At 32.2% G+C, this 21,574-nt stretch overlaps 1 protein-coding gene across 2 annotated transcripts in view; it reads left to right on the top strand.

Moving 5' to 3' along the window:
* Positions 1 to 18,438, top strand: part of TMEM65 (transmembrane protein 65) — a 36,693-nt gene extending 18,255 nt beyond the window's left edge. The window contains exons 2-7 of one of the 2 annotated variants that reach the window (XM_081116668.1): positions 2,002 to 2,046; positions 5,181 to 5,248; positions 9,971 to 10,025; positions 10,926 to 10,968; positions 12,811 to 12,916; positions 15,718 to 18,438. In XM_081116668.1, coding sequence (XP_080972794.1) covers positions 2,002 to 2,046; positions 5,181 to 5,248; positions 9,971 to 10,025; positions 10,926 to 10,968; positions 12,811 to 12,916; positions 15,718 to 15,819 — 419 coding nt within the window. In that variant the 3' untranslated portion in view covers positions 15,820 to 18,438. The remainder of the gene's footprint in view (positions 1 to 2,001; positions 2,047 to 5,180; positions 5,249 to 9,970; positions 10,026 to 10,925; positions 10,969 to 12,810; positions 12,917 to 15,717) is intronic. The other variant, XM_081116667.1, reaches the window with a different exon arrangement.
* Positions 18,439 to 21,574: the final 3,136 nt, after the last annotated feature.

The following is a 21,574-nucleotide window of genomic DNA, read 5'->3' as shown; positions in this document are numbered from 1 at the left end:
ATATTTCTTTCTCTTTTTCTTTCTTTAAAAAATTATGTTTCATTACCTTTAATTTTTAACCTTTCTCTGTAGTTAGAAAGATTATATACATTATTTGTGGGGTTTTTTCTCTTTATGGTTGCACATTATACATTCACCTGGCCCTAAATCTTAGGAGTTGTAAAATATTTTAAGTATTTTGGTGAGTATGTAGGGAATTTGAAGAAGAAAAAGGATACTTTATACTCTCATTCTATTGGGAAGGTCTGCTTGTTGATTTTTAGATGTTTCAAGATGTTCTAGTCCATTGACAAGGACTTCTCACAGTGTCAGAACTGTAGTGATAATAAGAGTAAAGCAACTAGCAAATAGTTCTGGTATTTTATCACTTTTGTATATTTATTTCACCAGCAAACTCTCTGTGGACTACAGTGGTATTCTACATTCTTTTTTAAAAATTTGGAAAACTATTTGCATACTTTGAAAGTAAATTTTGAGGTAATTGTGCAAGTCAAAGAATGGAGAATATATTTTAATCAGATGTAAAATTCTACGAAGATTAGTATATCTTTATTTCTTAATACTTCTAAAAGAGGAAAAACAAAACTTAAACTTGAATTCTTAGAACTTTCTGAATACTACAATTGATTAAACCCTAGGTTTTAGTGTATTTAAAGCCAGATGGTACTATATGCTTTTTAAATAAAATAGCACTCACAAATATGATCCATACTTTTTTAATATACCTTATATATGGAGATTTATTTGCTTTTTGTTTTTTTAAACTAAATTCTTCAGTTCTTATCTTGTCATAGATTATAAATAAATATTTTAGGAAATATATATCTAGTTTGTAATGTGTTTTGTTGGACAATCTGGTTGTATTAAATCTTAGAGCAGAGCAATCCATGGTATGGGCTCTTCTCTACAGGTTATCGATTAATTCTGTGGGATTAATTCATGAGGATGAAGCGGGTAGAATTCTCTGCCATTTTGCCACAGCCCACTCTTGTGCTTATACAAATGGTGAGGTGGTGATTATAAGACTGGATAGTTTGCTTTTTTGTAATTATTGTTAATTTTTAGATTTAATAATGGAACTTGAATATATTTACTTTGTATATACTTGGGAAAACATTGTGTGTTTGTCATGACATATTATAGGTGGTATATTGTTACTTGTTGAATAATACCCTACTTTTTAAGGTTATTTTATTGTGTAGAATATTCTATATTAATCAGTAGTATAGGTTTCAAAACTCAAGGTATTTAGTATATCATCAAGGGAGATTAATTAAGGAGCATAACACAATCATTGTTGTAATACATTGCTTTAAAAATATAATTTTACTATTTTTAAAGTATATCTAGGCCTATTTGAACATTTCCTTTTCCGCTATCAGTGTTCATTTGTATAAATTTCTTAAGTCACCTCGGGTTGCTATCTTAAAGAAGAGTAGCTATATTTTTGAATTTTTAAAAAAATATGTTTTTATTGATTTTTAGAGAGAGAGGAAGAGAGAAGAAGAGAGAGAGAAACATCCATCTGTTGCCCCCCACACTCACCCCTACCCAGAATCAAGTCCACAACCTGGGCATTTGCTGTGACCAAATCAAAGTAGTGACTATTCGGTGTGCAGGACAACACTCAACCAACTGAGCCATACGGTCCAGGGCTATTTTTGAAATTTTTAAAACTGCAGTTAATGTAAACAGGCTTATTATGTAGATGCAAGGACTTAAAAAACAAAAAACTGAAAAGCAAATATTTATTCAGGATTATAGAGTCAATGGCAGGCTTGTAACTAAGCTCGGTTTTGTTTTCTAGCCTTGTATTTAATCCATACCAAGTAATATTTTCTGTATGGATGATATAAGTCCATTAACCAAAAGATAATTTATGAATAAACTCCAATATTTTCCCAACGTTGTAAATCTGCTGGTGTTTTCTTCATTGTAATAAAAAAAGAACTCATGCTATAGTAACTAATTCTTGTCCCACACCCCTTTTTTCCCCTTTAGAAAAGTTGGAAGCTGAGCCACCCACTCCAGGACAGCTGAGATATGGTAATGGTTCTATAATTGTTAAATATTGTGCATCTATATTTTGGACTTGAAATAACTATATCATTTATTGATAGTACAAAAGAGCCAATAAATTAAATCTTTCTAGATGGAGTTTGTTATCCTATCTATTATACCAAAGCAAAAAATTTATAAACTCAGTTTAAGACATCTTACAGTATTATGGCATTTCTAAGATTGTTAACCATATCTATTATTGTTTAAATATTTTACCATCTAGAAATAGAATTATACTTATCATAGAGATTTCCTTAATTCTCAGAAAAAGGGATATATTTACTTTAGTTTGGATTTAAGTCAGGCAATTGCCAAACTAGAATTACTAGGCTCAAGGCTGGGTAGAACTGTTCTCTGGTGGAGAAAATACTTCTGGCTTGCTACTTCTAGTAATGAAGACAGTGAAGTTCATTTAAAATCACCAGGAGGAAGAACCTTACAATGCTGCTGTCTTTATTATGATAGGAATAAATATTCAAAAGCTAACACTGAACTAATGCAAAACAGCTTGGGAGCTTATTATGAAGACAGTGAAAGAAGAGAATTATTTATAGTGCAGTAAATTTGAGTAGGTTTTTAAGTTAAAGCTAAGTACTAGAGCGATTTGCTAATAACTGCTGAGTTATAGAATAGTATTTCCCAAAGGAAATTGAAGAAATTACAAATTGGAAGGAGATCATTACATACTGGATGGAGAGCAAACGTATAATTTTTTAAAAACTTATTTAGTAGTTCTTTTTTCTCTCAGAAGTAGAATGTAATTTATGTTAGAAATAACTAACTTTTCCCAAATACCAAAGCAATTTAAGAATTCTTTAAGACTTCTCCAGGTAATCTTTCCTGATTCTCCTAGCTTATATTCATACAATCTATATCCATAGCACTGTATAATACTATTATCATTTTTTTGGTCATATTGAAATTAACTGTTTATATAGGTCTGTTATCATACTCAAACATCTTGAAGGCTGGTAACCGAATCTCATTTATCTTTGTATCTCAAGTGCCCAGTGGAGTATCCAGTACATGTTTATTTAACTTTTTGAAAATTGTATTTTTTCCTTTGCGTTGAAAGTAAAATTTTTATTATAGGTCACATTGATTTAGGTCTGAACATAAAAATTTATATTTTATAGTTCAAAATTACTATTATAGCAGTGTGCCTTGGTTTTATTGACCAAGTTTTCACTAATAGCAATTAATCTAATCTTAGTTTAATAGCTTTAACACCTAATTTTAAGATATTTGTAACTGGCCAGTTTTAGAGGTGCCAAAATGTTAAGTAATCCCAAAGGTTTCTAGTTACTTTGCCACATTTACATTTCAAAGACAACTAAGAAGATGACTTTGGAGACACCTCTCCAGCAATATATTTAAGTAGCTTTTCTTCACTGTTTCATTTAGTAAATTTAAAAAATTTCATTATATTCTTTTGACCTATAAAATTTGTATTATATTTTTTGAAAATTGAGATTGCGTATATGTTTTGGCTGCTTATTATAAAATTTTGACTGTCCAGTAGTTAAGCAACTAGATTTAGGCAAAAAGTCACAGAAATAGGACTAGACTCTTTAATTGAAAAATCCCATTTCATTATGTCCTATTTCTTTTTATCATCTTTAATAGCATTTAAAATAATATTCTTTATAATTAAAAAGGTGTTGCTTTTTATCTCGGAAATTCTTGCTTGATAAGAAATCTGAAATGACCTAGAATATATACTATTTTCCCTTGATCTTAGTCTTTGCTAGTGGTTATGGGTAGAAGTGTTTTTTGGTTTTTTTTGTAGCCTTTTTGGACTGTTTATTAGCCTTTCCTGATTGGCTCATTATAGTAACATCAAACTTTCATAATTCCTGGATTATACAGGGGCTGGCAAAAGTAGGTTTACAGTTTTTCATATGGAAAAATATATAATACAAGAATAAATAATAATACAAGGATAAACTCTGTGTTTTGCATGCTTACAACTGCAAACCTGCCATTGCCCATCCCAGTATTTTAATTATACTATCTGTGGATATTACTGCATAAAAAAAGACTCTAAAGTCACTGAAACTGAACACGTAACTAACTGGTTTAAGGGACTTTATTTTTTGGATCTGGTATAAAACTCAGAGCTTTGATGTTTTCCTAAAAAAAAGTCCTCAGTTGAACTGATGTTGACTATACCTTGGCAGCTTTATAGATTAATTAGAATAAAGTCTTTTAACTGTCTCTAGCTTTTAATCTGTTTCACAGTCTGCCTTCAATTCTCTCAACCTGGAATTCTCTTCCTTTCCAGGTTAGTGGTCCTCAACTTAATTAACTAATGTTTATTGAGCATCTCTATGCACTAGGCATTCTGCAATTTGCTGAAGAGGCAAATATGAAAAGAAATGAGGTTAAATGTATAAAAAATATATAGATATTAGTTCTTTCTAGTTACGCCTCTATTACCTCAGGTTATTCATATTGTGTACTAGATAGATGAGGTAAAGTGTGCCTTTAGTAGGAAGAGGCCAAGTTACATTTTGATTAAATAACATATTGTTTGTTTATAGTCTGTGAAAGCATTCAGGGATACTAATGCATTGTCAGGGGGAAAAGATTTTTGCATGTAGATGTCTAATATGGATGAGATAATCACATTTTTCTAATATTTGTTTAAAAAATTATTTACTGAGTAAAAGTGACCACATAGCTTCCCTGAAATATGATTCAGGGAATTTTTTATTATTTCTAATGTGGAGATCAGTTTTATGGTATCAGGCTTTAGATATAAGAGAGAAACAGATTGATGCCAATATCAATTAAACAGGTAAAACATGGTTTTTATAATATTTATTATTTGTTCTGCCATTAACTGTGTGTAATTGTGTGTGTTGCCAGTAAGAAAACACAAAAGCCTAACACAACTGTTTTTACATGTTACGTGTTTTTTATTTTTTATTTTTGTTCAGTATAGCTTCTACTGAGTAACTTATAGCAGGAGCAGAATCTTTTGGCTATGGGGAATGGAAAGCAAATTCCAAAGCTTATCAAATCTATTTAGGAGACTTTAATCATATGGTCTATTTTTGTCATTTTAAAAATATAGAAATATTAAAATATATTTTTCTGTTTTTGATGTTTTTCAGTATTCATCCACAATGCGATACCTTTCGTAGGGTTTGGCTTTTTGGATAATGCAATTATGATTGTTGCAGTAAGTTCTTTCTCTTACCCCTTCTGTTTTTAGTTAATAAAGAGATTTATGCGGTCTAAATTTTTCTAATAATTTGCATGTTGTAGCTATAAAGTTTTAAATAACATAATGAATGAAGCTACTTTTTTACTATATTTTATGTTAATTAGACCATAGCTCAATTTTAAAACATCATGTGTAGTAATCATGAAGACTTAGGTAATGCATTGACAATAATAAACACATATTTATTGAGTCTATGTTATCCTGTTCTGGTTTCAACCATCTTATTAAAGAAAAATGTATGTTAAATTTTCTTACATTCTTTAATTGTATCAGCAGTTCACATCACATGTATGTTATTTTATTAGTTCCTTGTTCAGTTTTCCCATGCAAAAATGTTTTAAAGGGTGTTTTGATACAGTCTATCCATTTAACTGGGAGATGTTTTACATTTCAATTCAGATCACTGTGAATATAAACCCCTTCTGTCTTTGTTCCATTGTAATGTTAAAAAGATTTTCCTTTCTCATGATCATTTTAATGTAAGGGTGTTCTTTAAAAGTTAGTCTCAGAGATGGCTGATGTACCTTTTTCACTGTATGTGATACCTTTTGTTAATGGATACCGGTATTGGATTTAGATTCTAAAGTCAGAAGTAACTCCGTGATTAAAATGCAACTATTTTGAAACTACCTAGTGCTCTACCCACTTCTCTTCACTGACTCTAACTTTAATAAAATTCTATAAATTCTAGCTGTTGTGTAGGAGACTGTTAAAAAAAAAGTAATGATTTTTGGATTATTGAATGTGAGGAAAATACATATGAGAGATGCAAGGTTTGGTTTGTTTTTTTGTGGGGGGTTTTTGGTGTTTTGGAGGTCACATGTGCTATGATGGACATAAATAGAATATTTGGTTTCAAAATAGGGATAAAAGGATAATTTACACTGTGTAGATTACAGAATTTGCTTAAAGAATATCTTGATTCATTCAAGAATGTCTTGGGAGTTTTTTGCTGTATATTCTCATTTTATGTCCAGACTGATGGGAATCAGATATCCAGAAAGTCGGTCCATTCCCCTGGTTGAGGAACCTGACTGGGTGCACACAGCAGGAAGGCGTTCTACTTCATAAATAGTCACAGGAGATACTCTAACATGCACACAACTTGAAGGTGATAACACCTGTTGGATAATTCTTTCGCAGAGTAGTCTGGCAAAAGCCTCTAAAATACTATTTCAAAATGCTGGTTTTTGAACTGATTTCAACATTTTCCTAATATGTACATAAGGATCAAATTAGCCAGTTTATATGTCTGTGAATGTGAGACACTTATTCAACCATTTAGAACTATACTGTCTTTCCTGAAAGTACTAAAATCTGAGTTGGTTAGATTATTTAAATAGTTAATGTAAGTCAGATCTAATTGTAATGAAAACCTCGTCATGATGAATTTATAAGCCATAGTTAAGACTTGATGTGTTTCTTGAATAGATTGTCTGAATTAAAGTCTCTCTGTGGCAAATACTCTTTCAATTTTACATGGCTCAGTATTTGAGATTATTTTTATTAACAGCCTCTAGCCCCCCTACTGCCATCTTAATAGTCTTTCTTTTTTTCACCTCCATAGGGCAGACCTTAGATATTCAAATGTCGAAAGACTAACCTGGCTACAGGGAAATGTTGAGATGATATTTGCATAAAGAGGGGTTCAGGGAGACTTTGAGGAGAGTTCAGAATAGGGAAAGCTTTTAAGTTCAGAATGGGTAGCTTTTAAGTTCCTGAGGATAAGACCTTCACCATAGGGTTTTATAAGTATCTAAAGTAGCATGTATGTGTTTAAATAGAGCTACCAACAAAACAAAACACCCACATCCTAGAGTTAAATTATTGTAATATTGTTCTCTATTTTGTGCAGCTCAGGCCTGCTTCTCATTATAAGTGACAGTGAACTACTTTTGCAGGCCCCAGATGGTTGAGTCTAATTTAGTAATATTTGTTTTTCTAGTTTACATTGAAATCCATTTTTAGGGACTTAATTACCAGGTTATCATTTATATAATGCTAAAGTAAATATTTAAATCATTGGCTTCAATACCTGATTGAGAGTAATAGGTGTGGCAAAAATATTTTCCTGTAATAATTGCAAACTAATTCAGGGACAGTGAAATTTTCCAAAGAGGCTTAGTAATACACTGTTGAAATTAAAATACATAAATAATATAACTATAGAATCTATGAAAAGGGAAACAGTGGTCATTATTATCATAAGAGTTTTTAAAAATTTATCTTTATTGTTGAGGGTATTACAGATGCCCCCCCTTTTTCCTTTATTACCCCTCCACCCCACTCCTGCCCCTTCCCCATAAGAAAACTTTTTACTTTTTATTTATTTATTTTAAAATATGTTTTTATTGATTTCAGAGAGGAAGGGAGAGGGACAGAGAGATAGAAACATCAGTGATGAGAATCATTGGTCGCCTGCCTTCTGCATGTCCCCTACTGGGAATCAAGCCTGCAACCTAGGCAGGTGCCCTGACCAGGAATCAAACCATAACCTACTGGTTCATGGGTTGATGCTCAACCACTGAGCCACAACAGCGGGGCTTTTTACCTTTTTTAAAAAACACTGATTGCCTTCTAACATTGTGGGACAGCTATGTCTGCTTTAAGATAGTAGGTTAAGAAGATATTTGATTCTGCTTTTCTGTCATGCCATAGACATTTGATAGTTTCTTCTTCCGGGTAGGTGTATTCTCTGGGCTGCTGCTGCCCTAGTTGTAGTAATAAAAACAAAGTCATATACAGTGGTACCTCGGTTTTCGAATGTCTCTGTTGGCGAACATTTCGGTTAATGAACACCATAAACCCAGAAGGAAACGCTTCCATTTTCTAACACACCTGGAAGTCTAACATGCCACGTGGCTTCCGCTGAGGGCAAGATCCTGAGGCCCAGCTGTTGGCTGTGGATCCCTCGGTTTTCAAATGTTTCAGAACTCGAACGGTCTTCTGGAACAGATTACATTAAAAAACCGAGGTACCACCGTATAACTCCTTGTAATAGATTTGACCTTTATTGTTGCTGCTAATCATATTAAGCTTTTGGTTTTATAGCTTTTTATTATATTTTTGTTATTGGGATTTTTTTGTAACTTAGTGGGGTTTTGGATTATTTTTCTTGCAATTTAATTAGAATAACATTTATTAGAATTCTAGAGTAGATTATAATTATACTCAGGTGATGAACCAGGTAACCTTTAAGACAACTAGTGTTAAATTTGTTTATAATTTCTAACTCACCTGTTAACATGAAATTTGATGTAACTATGGGAAAAAGTAAGTTATATGAGGCTTTTTATGCTATTAGAAGGACCTTCAGGTTCCTTAAATTTAATCAAGTGATTAAATACTTAAGTACTTGTTAAATACATGTATTGCAAATAGATTCTTCTTGGGCCATTTCTAATGATTCGTTGCTGTTAAAGAAGCTGCATTTATTTTTCGTGGGCTGTAACTGTCAGGTACTTATCTTCTATATTAAAGCTCCAGTGTTTTGTTGTTTTTGTATCCATATATAAAGATACACATCTATATTTTTTGTGCCTGTTCTTTTTTTCCCTTCTTCGGAAATCTCTTTCTTTGGATACCTTTACAACCTTGTAATTTTAAGTACCTGGGAGACTTTTGTGCATCAGGCTGTTTGGACCATAGTCTATAAAAATTGATTTTAAAGAGGTGGAACCAAAGGCCTAGGGGAAAGAAAATTGAGGAAAACTTAACTCAGCTTCTTTTCAGTTTTATAAATAATTGATTAATGCAATATTTCTACATACCAGATGAGGCATTCTTTTTTCCCTTTCTCCCCACAAATATCATTGAAATTTTAAAAAAGTGTCAAGCATTAGTATTCAAAAGGGCTTTTGAAAATTAAGTCCATTTATGGCAGCATTGCCCAAGGATTAGAACTGAACTAGCACAGTATCTAAGAAATTACATAGATTTCTTCTTTAGTCTATGTAATAACCCATTAGTATAGTTTAATCTTCTTCAGTTCCTTCTCTTTAAAGTAGAAGTAAAAATATGTGCTCCTCTTTTCTTCAGAGGAATGAAATCCTAGATGTAGAAAGTCTTAAACTCTCTCAATAAATAAATGCACTGGAAATACAACAGAGCCTCATTTTTGCTGTAGCTCTATTGTGTTAAAGGCTGTTGTTACTTATAAATTAATCAGATAGTCCCACCACTTAATGATTAAAGAACTAAGTGTTATAAGGATAATTTTTGGAGTTTATGATATTTTGAGTCCCTAGAAACTGGTTTAGTCTGTCTTTTCAATCTTTTATAGTATAAATAACAATAGTATAGATGTAGCATTCAGAATTTAAAATTTAGGTGAGTTTGTCGACTTCATGCTCAAAGAGCTTTAAAGAACCTTTTTCTGTAGTAGGAAAATATAAATCCTAGATTTTTAATGATGAATTGTATTGTACATGTGTTGCTATTTTTTATTTTTCTGAAAGCCTAATTTTAATGAAGAAAATATTGGTATTATTGCATATTGCATATACTTAATAATTAAGTGAATTACTGCATTATATGTGCATATTTCTGCATATTTTTGTATATAATTTTGCTGCAATAACATGTTTGACTACGTTATCTGTTTTTATTAGTGCTTTGTTACTTTATAATCACTAGAGCTTTAATATTTTAAGATTAATTTCTTTAATCATTTTTCAGGGAACCCATATTGAGATGTCTATTGGAATTATTTTGGGAATTTCAACTATGGCAGGTATTTAATAATAATAATAATAATAATAATATTCTATTGGCTGTATATTTAAAAAACATTTCAGTAGGTTAAGTGTAGAAGAGGATAATTTATTTAAAAAAGTTTACTCACTGAAATTTCTGCTAGTTTATCTCTATAATCCTAGTCCTTTAATTCTCAATTTTGTGTATGTAACACAAAATTTCTGAGAAATTTTAGGCACTTTATATTAGTTAATGAGTGATAATAATCTACTATATTGACTATGTTAAAGCAAAGTTTTTCTTTTAATTACTAGTCACCTTGAAATCTTTCTGCCCCTTTTCTCTATTAAATTATTTATTTTCGAGTTGGGTAGAAAAATCAAAGAAGGAAATACAAGATGGAAAATTTAATTTGCTTCTATCTTCTTCTTTCCTTCCAATTAACACTCTATTCTTCATGATGGTGAAATTTGGGGATAGTTCTGTGTTCTGTATATTACATGGAGCACATAAATAGATGAGTTAATGAAAGAGACATTTCTTCTCATTGATTTCCTTGAATTTCAGAGCTATCCGTATGGCTTTACTTTTTTCTAAATATCCAAATTCCCTTTACCAAATATTATCTGAAAGTTACAACTCCAAAATATTATACACATAATTTAATATTGAAACCATAATGGAAACTGGCTGCCACAACAGAAAAAAACCTACTCCTTGATGGAGGTAGAATACTATAATCTCAGAAGAATTGCATTCTATTATGAAATCTTGAGATTCAGAGCTATCCAGTGAGTTACTTTGGATACAATTGTTGTAGTTTGAGAAACGTGCTGACACTTCCAGACCAGTGTTTTATTAATTACAGAGTGATGTATTATAATGATTTTTATGATTTCCATGTAACAATTCACTTGTCCATTTTCCACTTTTTTAGCTGCTGCTTTGGGAAATCTTGTGTCAGATTTAGCTGGTCTTGGGTAGGTCCATTCATTTATTCATTTGTGCATGTGTGTACTTACTTGCTCTCTTTTCTCCATTCTCCTGTAATTGAGAAGGCAAAAAAAAAAAAAAAAAAAAGACATTTATTTTCGTGTGTGTTTTAGAACTAGATTTTAAAATCTCTAAATCAGTAGTGCTAAATCTTTGGTGCACATCAAATATAGATGCCTAGGTCGCACCCCAGTCATACAGAATTAGTGTTTCTGGAAATGGGGCCTTGACATTTGTATTTAATATGTTCTCAAGAAATTCTGACACATGCAAAATTTTTTTCTAAAACTATCATAATGTAAGTAAAGTATTCATATGTATGTATTTTATAGACATTTCCAAAGCTGAGACAGGATTAAAAGTAAGAACCCCAATCGTTACTCTACCCCACCCTCCTCCTACTAAGCCCAGAAATAAGAGAGAAGGCTCAAAGGTGAGGATACTGACTGGGCATGTTTTTTCTAGAGAAAAGAAGTTTCAAAAAGAATAATGGCCAAAGCATACATGTGTTTGGCCAGTTTTTGCTCTTTTTACTCCCTGTGGCAGGAATGATGAAACTGAGGATATCTACTTTAGAAAGGCCAGTTTTCTCTCCTTCTACTTCTGCACTCGCTCTTCCAAGCAGCAAATGTCCTGGGCTGCTTCCTGAGCTTGGGAAGCCTGGGGAGTATAAATTAGTCTAAGTTGACATTAATTATACTGATAAACATACTCTCTTAATCTTTGGTTTTGTTTCTTCCTTCCTTGGTTCATTGGAGTGGTAAGTTTTGAAATTTGGATTTGGAACTAATAGAAGTCTACTTAGCCTTATAAACTAGGCAAAGGCAGCTTTAAACTGATCTAACCCAGGATATTAGACTTTTACACTGGAATTGGGGCCAAAGCTACTGTTAAAAATAGTTTCTTTGCTGTGGGGTCAAGGCAGAAATTTTATAGTCCTGGAATTTCTGGTGTAAATCTATAATGATATCACCCCTCAAACATTTCATTTCCCAGTTTCCAAGTTTAAGGTTAGTAACGATATTATAGCTGCTGTGATAGTTTTCTGTATTTGATAGAACTAAGTGGTCTAATAGATTTTGAGGCCATTTAGCTTTAGATTGCATCATAAAACAGTTATTTTGGCTAGAGAGAAAGATTTTGTTGGGATACTTTAAGAACTATTCCTTCTTTCCCTTTAAAAAATATCGTTAAATAACAAATACCACATTTTATTGGTTCTTAGATGCACAGTTTTTTAGATTTAATGTATCTAACATTGGGATCCATCTCATAATTGATGGTATGCATAGTTTAATTGGAAATTTTTCTACAGTTCATAAAGTAAGATTGTATCCAATAAGTGAAGGTAACTTAGAATTGATAAATACTTGAGATTGCTCTGAAGTTTCTAGTTTCTAGGCTGGTTTTCTTATATCTATCTGATAAATTTTGGAAATTTTCACTTTCTGATGACAGTTATTAATTTATATCATATATTAAAGTGCTTTACTTTGAATTTAGAATAAGTGTATAAAGTGTAATTGTTGTAAAAAATTTTCTGTACCTTGAATCAGTCTTTTAAAAGTAATGGTAGAGAATAAGCTCTCTAAGTCAATTAGTTTACCTTTATATTAAATATGGTAATATGAAAATAGTTTTAAACTGGATATGTTTGTACACAATAAAAAATGAAAGTTTAAGAAAATGTTTACACCATTTCTAGAGTGCCAATTAATTACAGGTATAAAACTATCAAGTTTCTCTTTGTAATAATTAGTTTTTTACTGTCTGAGGACATTTGTATGTCTCTTTAACAACTTATATTCTGTCCTCATGTATTTTTAAAGACTAGCAGGCTATGTTGAAGCTTTGGCTGCCAGATTAGGCCTCTCAATTCCTGATCTCACACCAAAGCAAGTTGACATGTGGCAAACGCGTGTTAGTACACATTTGGTAAGTACTTTATATGGCTTATGATAATGAATTTGGGTAGCCAGAGCAAGTTCAGTCCCTTGAGAAATTTGAGACTAAAATTGATTTGAGTGGAGTTTTTAGCACAAATTGTCCAAGCCTTGGCAGTTCTCAGAGGAAGAGTAATTTTTTTTATTGACTTATACTTTGTAGGTGTACTTGATTTTTAAAAAATTCTTCATATGATTCAGTTAATCTTGAGGTATCAGTTATATGCTAGACATAAAATGAATATAAACTATAGTTCTTTGGAGAGTTGTTTAGGTAAAGAACAAGACATTTAAACAAATTATAATTTAGTGTGATGTATGCAGTAATAGAATTATACAATAGATATATCAATAGCATAAGTATAAGAATTAACATTTTGTGGGGAGAAGTTTCTTTTTAAGGGGAGATTTCTTGGTGATTATTAGATCTAAAGCTGATTTTTAAAAATTATTGGTGAGACATTTACTAGGTGAACAAGAGAATTCCAAGTATTGGAATTGAATAGCCAGTAGAAAAGCATGATAAAAACAGGGTGTGTTCAGAAGAATATAAGAAATTCGTAATTGCTGAGATATAATATGTAGTAGTTGTAGATAGAAGCAGTAGTGGGAAACGACATTGGAGATGTAAGAATGGATCAGACAGGAAAGGCATTTTTCTGTGGATGTATAAACTGTGCTGAGGAGCTTGAACCTCGTACCTAGATGATGGAGTGCTATTTAAAATAGAAAGGAAACTGGGTGAGTCACAGTGCTACCACTTAAGTCAAGAAGAGAGGAGGAAGAACTTTGTAAGGGAAGAGAATAGGCTCTGTTTTGGACATGTTCAACCTGAGATGTTAGTAGAACGCTCAAGTGATGATACCTTGTAGGCATTTGGATTAAAGGTCAAGAGTTGGAGGGTCTGAATTAGAGATGGAGGTGTAATCATTCATTCACTCATTCAACAAATATTTATTGTTTGCCTACTATATGCAGGGTACAGATCTAGGAGTTCTGAATATATTGGTTAGCAAAACAAGATCTTTTTTCTGGTGGATCTTACTTTCTAGCAGTGTGAGGAGAGAGAAACAATTTTAAAATCTGACAAGTAAAATAGTATATTAGAAGTTCACAGTGTTATGGGAAATTAAAGAAAAAAAGAAAGCTGAGCAGAGTAAAAGAGATTGGGAGTGCTAGGATGGAGACAAATTGCAGTATTAAATAGGAGGGTCACTACAGGCCTCACTGAAAAGGTCGGTGATGGTTAAAACTGTGTGAAAAGGGGATTGTATAGGGTGGTGGTTCTCTAAGTGCAATGCTAGGACCTGCAGGATCAACGTTACCTGGAAACTTATTAGATATGCAAATTCTCAGGCTGTACCTTAGACCTATCAATCGGTGCATAAAAAATTATATGTGTGTGTGTCCATATCCTGCAATTTGTAGATAAATTGAAGTGAGACTAGCTAGTTAATATCAATCAGCCAGAGTTGTTGAGGCGTAAGGATATTCTAGCATTCTAGCAATTTGGCTTAACATTTTAACACAACAGTTGGGGTCAAGAGAAGATTATTTTCCTGGGGTCTCCTTTTCTCACATAATTGATAATTCTGTTTCTGTCTATATTATAAGCAGGTCCACTTCCCCCCTCTTCTATAACAAAAGCACCTCAAATACTAAACTGTCACATATATATACACACACACACACACACACACAAACACACACACACATACACACACACATACTTGTGAGTGTGTTTTTTGATAAAATCATAAGCATATGAATTCTGTTCCTTAGTTGTTGACTCTGCTTGTTATGTGTTAGGATCAAATCTTCTATTTTGTAACATAGCATTTGGGTATAAACAGCCTGTAGTGGTTGAAGTTAGTGATCAGCCATCTAGTTATGACATAAGCTAACTCTGAAATTTAGAATCAATAAAATAGAATCAATGCCAATGCATATGCAGGTTCTAACTGACATACCTTGTATTTTAAAACTCCATTTGTAATTTGGTTGTTTGAAACTCTGAAAATATTTTCTTGCAGAACAATTTTACAAATGTACTCAAGTCCTTGGTTAGTTCCAGTATAGTTAACTATAGTACCTAGTATCATAAGACCCAAAAATAATATATATAAGTAACTGTTCTTACAATGGAAAAATAGGTTTCAGGTCCTTGATCAGGGAGCCAGGAAAGGATACCCCATTTCTTTCCTACTTCTCTGCCCTGTTGACTTTGTGCCCCACTGAGATAATTGTGTTGGAACTCATTGACTGGCATTCCTAAAGTGAGGAGGAAGAAAGCCTTGGTTTTCATGGATGATAGTAACAGGCATTCTAACCGAATGGGTGGGAAGTGGAAGTGGAGTCTATTAGCAATGGTCATTTCATGTATATGGGGAACTCAGGAATCTAAAATAGAATACAGTCTCTGTAAGTATGTATAAGTAAATACAAACATTATCTAAGGTCAAAATAAGAATCTAGGTGAGGGTTTTTCTTCTCTTCTGACATTAAAATATATGTACAATATTTAATAAGTGTTTTCTACTTGAATGTTTCTTTGATGTTATTCGTATGGCAATTTGATAAAAGAATTTTCCTGGTTGCTTTGAACTTTAAATATCATTTGTTCTAGAATATTTTTGTAGCTTATTTTTATATTTAAGTTACTATTATCAAAAGACATGCAGTCACAGTTGAATTTTATAGTACGTAGTAATTGTTTATTACAGATACTTAAGCAAGGATTCCTTTTACATGGGTAAAATAACTTTCAAAAAATGTTTTCTTTTGTTTCCTTAGGGCAAAGCTGTTGGGGTGACTATTGGCTGCATTCTAGGAATGTTTCCTTTGATTTTCTTGGGAGTAGGTGAAGAAGATGAAAAACTGGAAAAGAAAAATTAACCCTCTTAGAGTAACCCATAAAAGATGTAAACTAATGTACCTCAGTTATTAAATATGCTGTCACAACATTTAGGAATTAAGACAGTCACAGTGTATAGATATGGGATCAAATAATTCAGCATGTATTATGGAAAACACTAACTTATTGTGGCTTGGTTTTCTTAGGACATCTTTTTTAAAAAAACTGTTTAGTATCATTTCATGTAAATTGTTGAAATGCTTTTTCATCAATGGCAGTCAACATTTTACCTTTTCCTTCTCTTTCTTAATATATCCAAATATCATTTAAGTATCAGTCATTGATGTATTGTACTGACTTGGGGTTTGCGTATTTGTTACTTAACGTGTATATGCATGAAAACATTTTCTGTTGTGTTCCCTGTAGTTACAACTCAACCTTAAGATTTTTCCGAATTATGTAAGATGTTTATTATCAGTTGAAGATTTTTTTACTCTCTTTCTGGCAACATCAATTTTGTACTGTTTCACAGTAAACATTCACAATCATATAATTTTAGTAATTTTTATTTATTCCCACATCTGTTCAAAACAGGGGCAGACTTTAAGGATTTTAAGTTTCTGTTACTCCTTTTCATTTCCTGTCTCAAGTGCCAGAGGTCAATCAGAATGTGCAATTCTGTGGTCGTCCTACTACATAAAATCATATATCTTAAGTATATTATTTCAAATTGACTTTTTTACTTTTAATTTCTCAATTTTTCATAATTACATGGTGGTGTTTGACTCCTGAGAGGAAGAAAATTATTATTTTCAGGTCTTTTTAATGGTGATTGTGGAATTAGAGTGAACTAAGGGGTTGGACATGACACTTGAAAATTTAGAGGCTAAAAGAGTTTTTTTAGAGAAATAAAAAATGGGAACTGTCAAGAAGGTTTATGGTATCAAGTGGTGAAGCTGAAAGGATGTTTGTAAGGTTAATTACATACAATTTATATTGTTCAGGAAGGGTTTTTTACTCCAAAATGTCTTCTCATCTGAATTGAATGAGTCTGAGTACTTCCTACTCGTAATCCTGATTTTGAATCTTGTTTAATGAATTTTATTTCTGGATAACTTCTTTTGAAGTGAGATATAAATATTTTATGTTTTGGGGTTTGCTATATATAGTCTAATAGTCAAAAGTTACATGAATTGAAATGTTTTCTCCCTTTTTGGATCTTTTTTCTTCTTTTGTGGTATTTAAATCAGATTCTAGGTGGAAGTTATTTATTTCCATTCTTGTATATCTGACTTAAGTATATCTGTATAGGAATCATAAATTTTAATTTTATGAACCCTTAAAGTTTGTTAGCTTGTGACCTGTTACACATACTAAAAAGTTATTCTTACTTGTAAGAGTAATTAAACACATCATGGAGAGAAAAACTGAAACTAAAATTACTACTTGGGCCACTGAAATTATTAATGTTGGTAAATAGATGCAAAAGAAGGGAAACTTATAAGATAGCTGTATTTACAGCTATAACTATATATTTAAAATTTTTATTTGCAAATATTTACTTTGAGCTATTTTTTCCTGAGGAGCCAATTTTCCCCACAAGGCAATTTATCGTAAATTCTCTTCAGTGTACTTCAAAATAATTTAGTGCTATCCTTTAAGCATAGATTTTTGAAGGAAAAAAATAATAAAACAAAAGATAAATACATACCATTCTTAATATGTACAAATAGTATCACAGTCTCTTTGGTCAAATTAGAATTAATAGAACTTGCTATCTTAAGCAGAATTGTGGTTTGTATCTTCCACGTAATACCATACACACACCAAAAATTTTTTATTATTTCAGATGAGAGGATTAGAGTGCTCATTAAAAAAATTTTTTTTGGTAAATGTTTATGTGCTTTTGTCCCTCCCTAACTTACATATTGCCAGTCCTTTCTGTTTTCAAAAAAAGCATTTTATTGTGGTGCTTAAATTTTTTTATTAATTAAATCCCATATCCAGAAACTTTGCCTTTGAGTTTAGAAAGGGCTTTTGATTACTGTTGTGTGTGTTTTTGGTTTTTTTCCTGTTGAAAATAACCCAGTCCTACAGAATCTTTCAGTTTAGCTGAACATCTGCAAAATTATTTAAGGTGTCAAAACATGTAACAGAAAATCTTCATATTGAAAGATATTTTAATTTATGGACACAATAAACATTTGCATCATTCAGGTAATTACTTTTCAAAAAATGGCACCCTTAACCTAAGATACACATTTTTCAAGATCTTTGCGTTTTGCATAAAGTGATTTCTGAAAAATGGTTCCCCTTAAGTTAATTACTTTATGTAACCATTATTTTATGTTACTTGTTACAAAGAACCTTATTTCAGATTGGAACTGGAATTCTTATTTCTATATTAGCTATTTCTTTATTGGGAGCACTATAACTGTGGTTAAATGCAACATGAGCTACATTTTAGTACTGTTCATTTAAATTCATGTCATCCGTGTATTACGATTTATTGACTTCTTGATGCATGTAAATTGGGTGCATTTTGTTGCCACTGTATGTTAAATGGTGACCAATGTTTTTACGAAAGAATTGAACAAAAAAAAAAATCTTTTAAGAAATTTGGAATGTGGTTTTGATTTTGAAATTTGATTTTCTTCCTTATCTTGGAAGGCCTTGGTTATTGTGTCGCTAAAGGAAATTGGATTAATAGATGCAGATTTGTTACAGGGTTGTAGCAATGTCATTGAGACAGTAAAATGGAACTATTTATCACCTCACGGAAACCCACACTTGAGATACAACATTACAGATTATGAGAGAAGCATGATCCCATATGGAGATAATTTATCTTTAAGGGGATGTCAAAAAACGTTAGAAAGATTGGCATAAATGACACTGATGGACATTTACAGCAGCGATATCCAAGCCTTCTATATAATAATGCCTTATTTACTTTGCTCCTTTTCTCTCTTACTGCTTTAGTTACATTTGTTGTTATTGGTCTATTTAGATTTTCTGATTCTTCCTGAGTCAGTTTTGGAAGAGTGTGTGTTTCTAGGAATTTGTCCATTTCACCCAGGTTGCCCAATTTGTTGACATCTAGTTATTTGTAATATTTTATTACAATCCTTTGTATTTCTGTGGTGTCAGTTGTTACTTCACCTCTTTCATTTCTGATTTTATTTATTTGGGTCCTTTCTCTATTTGTTGAAGAGTCTGGCTAGTGGTTCTTCAATCTTGTGTATCTTTTCAAAGAACCAACTCTTGGTTTCATTGATCTTTTGTATTGTTTTTTTAGTTTCTATGTCATTTATTTCCTTTATGATCCTTATTATTTCCTTGCTTCTACTTACTCTGGTTTTTCTTGTTTTTCAGTTTCTAATTCTTTTAGTTGTAGGGTTAGATAGCTTATTAGAGATTTTTCTTGTTTCTTGAGGTAGCTCTGTAGTGCTATGAACTTCCCTCTCAGGACTGCTTTTGTGATGTCTCATAGATTTTGGATTGTGTGTTTATTTTCATTTGTTTCCAGAAATTTTTTTATTTCTTTCTTGATCTCATTGGTAACCCATTCATTATTTAATAACATGCTATGTAGCCTCCATGTGTTTGAATGTTTTTGAGTGTTTTTGTTGTAGTTGATTTCTAGTTTCATGCCATTGTGATCCGAGAAGATGCTTGATATGATTTCAGTCTTCTTGAACTTGTAGAGACTTGTTTTGTGTCCTAACATGTAGTCTATCTTTGAGAATATCCCATGTGCACTTGAGAGGAATGTATATTCTGCAGCTTTGGGGTGAAATGTTCTGTAAATGTCAATTAAATCCATCTCATCTAGTGAGCCATTTAGAGTCACTGTTTCCTTGTTGATTTTTTGTCTGGAAGATCTATCCAGTGAAGTCAGTGGGGTGTTGAAGTCCCCTACTGTGACTGTGTTACTGTTCATCTCTCCCTTAAAGTCCTCCAAGAGTTTTAAAAATATATTTAGGTGCTCCTATGTTGGGTGCATATATGTTTACCAGGGTTATATCCTCTTGTTAGGTTTTTCCCTCTGCTATTGTGTAGTGAAGTTCTTTGTCTCTTATTACGGCATTTGCTTTGAAGTCTGTTTTGTCAGATATGAGTATTGCTAACCTGGCCTTTTTTCGTTTTCCATTTGCATGGAAAAATTTTTTCAATCCCTTCATTCTCATCCTGTGTGAGTCTTTTGTTCTGAGGTCAGTCTCTTGTAGACAGGATATATATGGGTCATGTTTTCTTACCCATTCAGCTACCCTATGTCTTTTGACTGGAGCATTTAATCCATTTACATATAAGGTTATTGATAGGTACTTATTTGTTGCCATTTTTATTCTTTATGCCTGTGTTTCTCTCTATTTCTTGTTATTACAGCAGTCCCTTTGACATTTTTTGCAATGCTAGTGACTGCTTTGTCTCTAATTTGCAGCTTCTCAGTTGTATAGACTTCAAATTTTATAGGATTACATTTTGGAGAGGGAGTAGATAACTTAGGGGGTTTGCATTCACAAAGTGAACATTCTGGTGGTTAGTACCCTGCTTTCCATATTTATATTCCCTTGTGTAGAAAATGAAAGTTCTAAACTTCCCTCATTTATTTCAAGCCATTTCTATTTCTAAGTAGTTAGATTTCAAGAGAAATAGTGTATTGTAGAATAGCTCTGCCAAAAGCTTAGTCAGATTTTTTAGTCTTTCCTAGAAATTGTTTCCTAGCCAGTGTTTTGGCGCTCTGCTATTAACACAGTACCCTTTGCATGCCATCTGATATTTGGCATGTTTTATAAATACACTAAAAACTCTAGGCTGGATGCCAGCTATATTCAGGTTTTATAATTATATCTTCCTGCAATATTGTTCCTACTCAGACAGCTAATAAATAGTTTAACTAATTTAAATATTCATCCTTTTTTCTGCAAAATTTAGAAATTCAAAATGCAGTTCAGAAAAAAAATATTTTCTGCAGTCACTCCGACCATTGTGTGTGTGTGATGTCCAGTAATGAACCAGATTATGAGGGAGGTGGGTCAGCAGAACCATGAGGTGCAATTCCTTCTCTTGAGGATCTTCTGGTACCAGAGGAAGGACAATCTTTGGTAACTCTGCAAACTCCAGAATTTTGTGATCCTGAGTGACCTACATGGCTCACAATGGTGCTAAGGTCTTGTAATGCATTATATTATAGTTTATTCTTATATAATTCAACATATTGAGCAATAAAGTCATTTTAACATGTTCGTACTAGTTGATCTTTACTCTGCAGGAAGACTTAATGTAAGTAACCTTTTAAATAAAAACATTGAATTATTCCATTTCAGGAAAGATATAAATGAAATACAGCAAAACATCACTTCAATTTAAATTCATGAGTTAGATTCTCCATGATCCCATGACTTCCTGTTGATATCATTAGCACATTGTTTCACATCTCTTGTGTGATATCTCATCACTGAGGCCAAGGCTACATCTACTTCATGTCCTTGGTATTTATTATAGTTCCTTATTACATGTTATCCTTCTTTATGTTTTTTTATTAGCATCAGTATCAATTTTGAACTTCAGAAGGCTAGATAGAATTGCACTCATTAAATATACATGAATAGATTAAAACTACTCATTCGTTGTCAATGCTCTTTTTAAGCCTTCAGCCTCTGAGCCTTTGAGAGGAATGGTTGCTGCTGATAGACCTGTCAGGAGGTCATATAGGAAGACTTATTTCACTGCTGAAGTCCTTTGCTTTTTGAAGCTGTGTTAATAGTATTTGTCATTGGGAATCCAACAGCT

This window comes from Miniopterus schreibersii (genome assembly GCF_964146895.1).
Source record: "Miniopterus schreibersii genome assembly, chromosome: 17".
Taxonomy (NCBI): Eukaryota; Metazoa; Chordata; class Mammalia; order Chiroptera; family Miniopteridae; genus Miniopterus; species Miniopterus schreibersii.
The sequence above is the reverse complement of the archived record's forward strand: the minus strand, read 5'-3'. Positions and strand labels throughout refer to the sequence as shown.